Source organism: Berghia stephanieae, chromosome 2 (genome assembly GCF_034508935.2).
Source record: "Berghia stephanieae isolate SIO BIC M18660-M18661 chromosome 2, UCSD_Bste_1.3, whole genome shotgun sequence".
Classification (NCBI taxonomy): Eukaryota; Metazoa; Mollusca; class Gastropoda; order Nudibranchia; family Aeolidiidae; genus Berghia; species Berghia stephanieae.
Genome location: NC_088361.1, coordinates 129,797,821 through 129,807,112, shown reverse-complemented (window position 1 = coordinate 129,807,112; position 9,292 = coordinate 129,797,821). Strand labels below are relative to the sequence as shown.

General features: G+C 36.1%; 1 protein-coding gene across 1 annotated transcript in view; it reads right to left on the bottom strand.

Annotated features, from left to right (window-relative positions):
- Positions 1 to 4,471: 4,471 nt before the first annotated feature.
- The window catches only part of LOC144966624 (neuropeptide Y receptor type 2-like), a 38,043-nt gene continuing 33,222 nt past the window's right edge, over positions 4,472 to 9,292 (bottom strand). Inside the window, exons 5-6 of the mRNA XM_078903373.1 lie at positions 8,737 to 8,846; positions 4,472 to 6,443 (exon numbers count right to left, since the gene is read on the bottom strand). Of these exons, the coding sequence (XP_078759499.1) occupies positions 5,654 to 6,443; positions 8,737 to 8,846 (900 nt within the window). The 3' untranslated portion in view covers positions 4,472 to 5,653. The remainder of the gene's footprint in view (positions 6,444 to 8,736; positions 8,847 to 9,292) is intronic.

Genomic DNA, 9,292 nt, shown 5'->3' with positions numbered 1-9,292 from the left:
ATCTACTCCCTCTTTGTCTTACTATTTCCATTACAACAAAATGACAATAACTATTTGGGTCATCAGATTTATAAATAAGTGCTCGTTAGTCTCATTATAATAGGTTTTTGCAACCGTTTAAATTTGCATTCTTCCTTGGCATTGTTGTTATTATACAAACCACTGTCAAAAGAGCAGAATATGCTATAGGTAGATATTGACAGCGTTTCTACATTGTATAAAGATGCTGTCATATTTTAAAATAATGCTGAAAAATATTGAAAGAGTATACGCATCTGCTGTCTTCGTGTTACAAACTTTTATCATCTGACAGACGCCGCTACCAAACAATAGCCACCCGTACCAATAGATACAAATCTGCTTTCATGCCAAAATCGGTGACTCTTTTCAACAAATGGGAAATGTTTATAGTTTCATCTTTATTGCCATTCCTATCTATCCATTTACTGTCGGTAACTATGCTGACAATGATGGAGATTCAAGATTGTCACCATTATATTATTATTATTATTATTATTATTATTATTATTATTATTATTATTATTATTATTATTATTATCATAATTATTATTATTATTATTATTATTATTATTATTATTATTATTATTATTATTATTATTATTATATTATTATTATTATTATTATTGTTATTATAATTTTATTATTATTACTTTTATTATCATTATTATTATTATTGTTATTTTATTATCATTATCATCATCATCGTCTATACCACCATCCCCATCATCGTCATCACAATAATCAGCGTTTATTTTAAACAACAAATCTATTGGCTTCATCATAATGACCATCATCATCATCGTCGTCGTCGTCGTCAACATCATCATCATCACCCTCACCATCGATATCATCATCATTATCATCATCTTCATAATAATAATAATAATCATCATCATCATCATCATCAGTATTAAACATTTTCTTTACCAATGGATTGAAGTAAAAGAGAATATTATAATTTAGTTTCTCTTGGGAAAGGCAGTAAAATGTTTTCATACCCTCCACTTTTTTTCAATACGAGAAGTGTGCGGTTAATAATCATGCCAAGCTCAATTGATCAACAAACCACTAAACAAAGTCATACAATAGCTGAGGATGTCCACATTATTTTTGTTTTGGACAAGATGAGAGAGAGATTGCTATACTTCACTTGCAATTGTCACATCTTACAATTCACTCAAGAGGTGGCAGTACTTCTCATCGTTTTGGAGAGAAGAGTAGAAAAAAAAAATAGATTAAAAGTGTGCAGAAGGTTTTCAGCTGTTCTTTTTCTTATATTTATTTCGCTCTCTTTCCTCCCCTCCTCTAATTCCTTTGTTTGCTGTGCATTAATTGATTTCAAAGCATTCCCATTTTGCTAATATTTTTACGACCCCCAACTTTTTAGGCAGCTCCTTACCAAATTTCCTTGGGTTAAATTTGATGTAACCCAGCTCTCCTGCATGATGCTAGGTAAAATCAAACCTTTGCTAAAAAAACTCAAGAAGTGATACATTTGCTAAAAGTTTTAAAAGTACCTCATTGACGTGACTCGCTGCTTAAAATAGAAGAAGGGGGTTTTTAGTTCAAGAAATGTATGGATTGTTTGAAGACAATTCAATATACGAAAAAGAGCGCTTGATTGCTCTGTGAATTATACAAAAGCCAATATTTTCAAATATAAACTCGTCCTTGTTATTATAGAACTTGTGGTCATCATCGTGGTATGGGGCCTTCGTGCATATTCTTGCTGATGTTTGAAGGTTGATTGCGAAAGTTGTCAAAGGACAAAATTTTACACTAATAAATTTTAACTCACTCAACCCTAACACCGACTATATCCGTAGTATACGGGGGTTTAACTTTACCCCATGACGATTTATTACATTTTAATGAGACATATTATGGACGTAGTTTCAAAGCTACTGTTTTTAGTTTTTACATGTTAATGGTAGTTGGATAAAACAATCTATGCGCCTGCTCAATTTTAATACATTTTTTCGAATTTTGAAAAGTAGCAAAAATCTTTAGGATTGAGTGAGTTTAATGTCGTATGGTAGTTGTCTTGATGGGACTAGTGGACCTTTTATCGTCTCCACTGTAGTCCTTTGTCTCTTATTTGCCCTTTAATCTGGTTTCTCCTCTACTACTTTGCTTTATGTCCATGAATGAAAACACTTCTACTTGGTTATATACCCTTCTTTTTTTAGGAATCCTTAACGAATCGATGATAATTCTTGTATTCAAAATCGTCATGTTACCATACTTTTCTGAGCCTCCGCGGCTCTGACGGATTTTAAAACAGTTATTAGTTTTATTCTAAAGAGTTGTCGCATGTCTGGATGATTTGTTTGACAATTTCATACCAGAATTGAATGAGTGCGGCTATGTGGTCTAGTGGTATGATACTCGCTTTCTGATCGGGAGGTCCTGGGTTCGAGCCTCGCGCTCGGCGCATAGTTGAGTCCTTGGAAAAGGCTATTTACTCACATTCTCTCACCGTACTCAGGTGTAAAATGAGTACCTGGCCGTTAGCAGCGGTGTCTTTGTCCGAAAAATTGTAATATCGCATAACAGGCGGTATGTCCCGTTATACATGTTAAATGTTGCAGCTGACTATGGACCCCTTGTAAAGCGCTTTGAGCATATAATTTTTTAAAAGAATGAGCAGTAGTGTCAGTAAAGTGATCTTGACGAGTGCTCAACCCGGGCTATGGAACAAAGATGAGTATTCACAGTTCGTTTTTATTTTTATTTTTTTTTTTTCGTTGTTGTTGATAATTTACAAAGATAAAGCGCACGATATCTCATTTCTAAGTCTTTGTGAAAATTCTATTCGTATTCAGTCATTTACAGTGGACTTATTTGTACAATGGATCGCATGCCTGTCCAGAAAAAAAACAAAACAAATTGATGATCTGAAATTCAAGTTTCCGCCAATACAGCTTACATACAAGCTAATTTCATAGAATTTTTTGGAATTTTAATTTTACATTATTTTACACGCCACTTTCAGGCACTGTCGTAAACCGGCGCCCCTGATATCTACATAAAATATCATAAACTATTGATTAAATCTTCTTGTTAATGGTCCTATTCTTGATACAAGCCCGTTGTGATGATTGCTAAAAAAAGCTCCCAAGAAGAGAGAAGCAAAAAAAAAAAAAAATAGTAGAGCAAGCACTGGTGCAAGATGGAAATCTAATAAATATGTATAAGAAAACGAAATGGAATTTATTCTTGTCTTTTTATCTCGTTGTCCGGTATTGTATCATAGAGTATAAGAGGGGCGAAGTGGCCGAGTGGTTAAGGCATTGCACTGTGACCCGGAAGGTCCCGGGCTCGATCCCCGTTTCAGGCACTTTCGTTTTTCTCTTTAGGCAAGATCATTTGCTCACTTGGACAACACGGGTGATTCCTGTTGACATCAGACATTTTGTTTGGTACTAGAGCTTTTATACAGCGCAATATCCACTAACTGTGCTCAAAGCGCTTTACAAAGGGTCCCTGACTAACAGCAACACGTAACATGTAGGACGTAGCATGACGCCTGTTAGGCGATATTACAATGTTTTTTCGGACACAGACAACGCTCTTTACTCACGTTATAATCATTCGACTTTAGTGTCTGTCATAACTACCGAATTGACAGATATTATTAGAGTGCTTATTTTTTAAAAATGAGAGCCTAACAGACTTCCGACAGACTAGCGTTATGTTCAAAGGGTATCGAGTAATGTCACCACCTCCGTTTAACGCTGTGGAAACCGAGAAGTAGGCCTATGTCACCATAGTTCTGATGGCTGATTCCTTACAGCTAACAGGACTCAACTCAAATGAAGCATTGCAAAGTGCAACAAGCAAGATATATTCGTGGAACTGAAATAAAAGTGTTGTGTTTATTCTGTAACCCTCTTCTTACCAACTACAGGAAAATCGTCACATTTGTTACGATACAAGCGTGGCTCAGCGGTACGGTCTTTGCTTCGTACTCGAAAGGTACCGAGTTCGATCACCTGCGGCTACGCTGTGTGGCAAGTCACCTCGCCCCAGCTCAATTTGCGGTGCTGCACTGCGGTTGACGTCTGGGTTATTCCAGTCTTCCCTTGGAATAAACCCTAGAGACAAATTTCCCTTATGGGATGAATAAAGGGAATTTAGTAAGTTAGAATTTTAGAATTTGGTTTAAAAATTGAAAGAAATTTTTTTTGTGTAGTTTATGAAAAAAAAAAATAATGTTTTGTAGAACAAAACTATGTTTGGCATGTTTTTAAGTTTAAAAAATCAATTTTAGTGTTGGGTATGTATTACATCTTGAGGGAAATACTGGTAAGGAGAGAGTTAAAACCATGGTGATCCAGTAACCCCTGCTGTGCAATGGCATCACATATCTCCGGTAGTCAGTCCAATTTATGACGATGTTTCTCCTGTCTTATACAGTAACAGACAAAAGCTTCACAACAGATCGATATTAGGTGAAATAGATTGTTTTTATTACAGATTTGACATTCATTTATGACCGTTTACACCGGGATGAATGATGTTTTGAAAAACAATGTGTATTACAATATTATGAAGTATAACAGTTTATAATGACGAACTGATTCCAATGTAACTCATTTGAAAAGGAAATGATTAAAAATGAATACCTTGAAAAGACGTCTTAACAGATTTCCGTTCGCATCTAAACTTAGAAACTGTCTATTTCGTGTTCATAAAAGTGTGTTTAGGATGTGTACGAATTTATTTAATTTTCTGCGATGTTCTAAGACACTCATAATCTTCATTTATCAAATATCCTTAGCACCCATCTCGAGCAAGATCTTCCCCGTCTTGCTTCACATTACAAGGGTTGTTGTGTATAGTGCTTTTTTTATTATTGCTGAAAATAAAAATTTAAATTAAATATGCTGGTAGATCAAGCAGATCTTAGATGAAAGAATCGTACACAAAAATATTGAATGAAGGAGTGATATATTAGATTTCCACTCAGTTTGATTATTATAGCTTTGCATTCTTTAATTTTTAAGGGACTAGTAACATAATTTCAGACGACGATAAACAGGAATTGTACATCTATTAATATTTTTACTGTAAATATGGAAAGGTTTAACTGGATCTGGAGCTGCTACGAAATTTTAAAGTATTATGATGATTTTATTGAATCACCTGCTAGAGAATGGCAATTCTTACATCATATTAATACATTTTAACCCCTGATCAATGTGTTTTGTAAATAAGAACTTAAGTACCATAGAAACCGTTCAGTTAACAACTATTAAATTGTCAGAAGAAATAAGTCCAGTCGTTTCTTTTGAATAAGGCATAATAAGCTTCGTCATGAATCTGCCGTCCAAAGAAAAACAACGTATTTACAGTTTTTATAAAATAATTAATATTTTTAGAATACTTTTCATATTGTAATCTCGGGTATCCATAGAAAACAATACTCACTTTTGCTTCAGATATGCAGCACTGTTTTTTTTTTTAATATGATTTATGTAAGTGCAAATTATTTAGATAGTGTTTTTAACTCAAAAAAAGCCTTGATAATCCGGTTTTCTTCAGGAACGTCGCTTTGTATTGAAATGGCAGAAATGGTGTCAACAAGTAGAAGGCTTCTCTCCAAATAATATATGTCACACAAGAAGCATCAATCACATGCCATCGCTATACTATCATATGAAACAGCGCCCTCTCCTTTTTGCAAACACTTCAATGAATCTGTCTCTTTCCTTCCACTTGAAGAGTCATTTTTGTCAGAGGGCGGAGGCCCCTCCGAGCAAAACGATTTGTTATCAGAATGGTATGTTTTTTCTATAATTGCTTTCACCATTTTTGTTGAGCGAGGTAAAGACGAAGTCCTTCCAAAAGTATTCGCCCTCTCTCGGCTAAAGCCACCTAAAGACGGTGCGGGGGATGATGGGCTAGCTTGCTCTTGGGGGCTATTATAAATTTTGGAATTGTTAACCTCGCTGTTATCTTTCTCACCTCCTGTTTTCGTCTTTTCTCTTCCAGATTTGTAATGGGTTGATGTGGCTGGTGGGCGCCGCAAGACATCCCTTTCTTCCGACGCCTTTGAATCTCCGGATACCCTGACCAAATCACAGAAAGCTCGTCTTATGTTACTATTGTACCATCCGTACATAATGGGGTTTAAGGCCGATGACGACATAGCTATGAGTAAACTTATAGCATGGAGCAGATTGTACTGTTTTTCTTTAAAAGCTTCATGGTCTAAGTCGGCTACAATGTTAAGGACGGTTAGGGGCAGCCATGTAATCGAGAAAATCAGTGACATGGCAGTAAGGAGCACCATGTTTTTCCTGTGCCGTTTCATGTCAGATTTAATTTTGGCTGCGAGTTGTGTGTCACATCCAGGTCTGTCGTCGTGTCGATCTCTTAAAAAGTTGCAGATTCGTGCGTGTAGCATTGATATTACCCTGAAAATATAATACAAGATGGTATTATCTGGTACCATAACTTTATTTATATCATTATATCATTTTATATCATATCTTATATACATTGTGCATAACCAGTGCGACCATTGTCTGGAACTCCTTAGCAGAATGTAATCTTTATAAACCTAGCGGTGGTCTGCGTGCACTTGTACACTAATTTAGGATAAACCAGTATAAACCACAAGAATGTTATTGGCCGGAAAGATTCTTTTAGTACTTAAACACGTTGTATAAATCAGGAGTTGTGCCCAAAATGTCGTTATAGACTATGTCGTGTATGATGACAAGACAAAGTTATTTTAATAATAAAATGCATAGCAGTAGTTAGAGGTATTGATGGTGGAACTTGGTAGAAGGAGGGGGGGGGGGGTGTTGTGGCTGAGTAGACATGGAAATGCACTTGCTTCATTAGGCCCTGGGTTCCAGTAATGCTACTTCTTTGAGTAAGAAACGTAGTCACAATTGCTCGCTTTCTGGTGCTGTGCTATCTTAGTCTTTATTTTTGTTGCTGTCGAGATTGACTTAGAGCTTGAGCTTTCTATATAATAACAGTTTCTTTTTAAAATTTTTGACACATTTCAGGTTTGAATAACTCGAGAGCTGTGTAAGATTTCATCAAACGGTTTTTTGTTCAAGTTTTGATTGATATGTTTCAACACTGTGCGTCCTTTGTTAGCTGAGCTATGACGTCATCAGTAGAAAGGGTAATTTTGACATAAATCATGGGTTATTTTGGCTTTGTCCGACATGATTCTCGAAAGCTTATTTCATTTAACACGTCAATCTAAGGATATCAGCTTGGAACATTGTCTATGACGTCACCTGGACAAAAAGAAGAGGAGCCGTTCGCTCTACTGCTGGAGAGACGCTTGTGGCTTGTCATTTTAATGGACGGTGTTAACGTGGAGCTTTAGATCGGACAAACACACGATCACGAGTAAGTCATCAGAAGAAAAAAAACTTTAATAAATTTGAATTAATATGTTGAGAACCAAATTGATGTCGTTGCAGCTGTTCTTGGGGTATTCAAACCTGAAATGTGTCAATGATTAAATACAAACACACTGTAAATGACGATTTATTTCAAAATTACCATTTTCTACTAATGACATCATAATTCAGCTACCAAAGGCCGCACAGTGTTAAAACTTATATCAATTTAAACTTTGATAAATTTTACACCTATGGCAAAAAACCCGGTTAGTGAAATCTTATATGGCTTTGGAGTTATTCAAATCTTAAATGTGTCAATAATAAAAAGAAACACAATTGAGACTCGAACTAGGTGCCTACCAGTCCGAATGTCATACCACAAAACACAAAGACAAGTTAAAAATAATTTCTCCTTCTTAAATACATTATATATATATATATAAAACTTCTTCCGCCATCACATTAAAAAAACGTGAGCTTTTATATAGCGCAATATCCACTAAATGTGCTCAAAGCGCTTTACAAGGTGTCCCCGACCAAGAGCAACACGTAACATGTAGAACGAGACATGACCCCTGTTAAGCGATATTACATTTTTTTCCGACATAGACAACACTGTTAACGGCCAGCTAGGTACTCATTTTACACCTGAGTACGGTGAGAGAATGTGAGTAAAATGCATTTTCCAAGGACTCAACTATGCGCCGAGCGAGGCTCGAACCCAGGACACCTTCCACTAGACCACATAGCCGATACGAGAAATGAACTTATCTTTTTTTTTTCCAATGTGAGAAATCGTATCTTTTCTCTACCGTAAAGTATAGAATTTAATCTCATATTTAATTTCATACTTGTGGCTATTAATTAATCTTTCTGTTCTTTGTCGATCCCGTCGTAATTGGACTCATAGTCTGATGTCACGTCCTCCCAGCAGCGAGCAGCTTGGTTCTAAACAAAGAAAATCGGTACTTTCTATTCTTCATGCTGGCTAGAACTTTTTCAAATGTCATGTGATCAGAATGTATAAAACTCAAAACATGATCACATTTATAATGTTTTTCTCCTCTGGATACACTTTTATGCTCGTCGGAGAAGTACTTCATTAGGGCGTCCGCCATTGTTCCGATAGATTAGAACCAGTTACTAAGTTACTATGCGTCATTACAAAGAAAGTGACGTCACGACTGTTGAAGCCTATTTTTCCTTGAGATTTTAGGTCACACATGTCCGATATGGCCCACACCAGGTCTCTGCATATTTCTCCATACCAGCATGGTACAAAAAGAAGCCTGGGTAGGTACATTAGTATTGACAAATATAAATAATAAGGATAACTTACGTTGAAGGAGTGAGATACTGGAAAAGCATCACGGCAGTTGTGTAGATTTCTCGGAACAGATCATCCGGCCAGTTGTCGATGCATTGTTTGACAACGACGTGGTCGTACATCTAAAAATACAGAAAAATAGTATCTGGTTATTATTACTTATACATGAGAAACGGAACAAACGATTTTGTTTGAGCGAGTGATAACGAGTAGGGAGTCCAGATGGCGAGGGTAAGGATGATAGTGCAGTGGTGGTGCTGTTGTAGTGGTGGTGGTTCTAATGACTTTCATGAAGATGATGATAATGATGATGATGACGACGACGACAACGAAGATGATGATGATGATGATGATGATGATGATGATGATGATGATTATGATGGTGAAGCCGCCAATAAAATGTAATCAGTATATTTCTCTTGGACAATCTGGTAGTATTGATGCGATATTTGAATCATTGCATTGCAAATGCTTCCTTCCTCCTTCCCTCCTCTCTCTCTCTCTCTCTCTCTCTCACTCTCTCTCTCTCACTCTCTCTCTCTCTCTCTCTCTCTCTCTCTCTCATCTC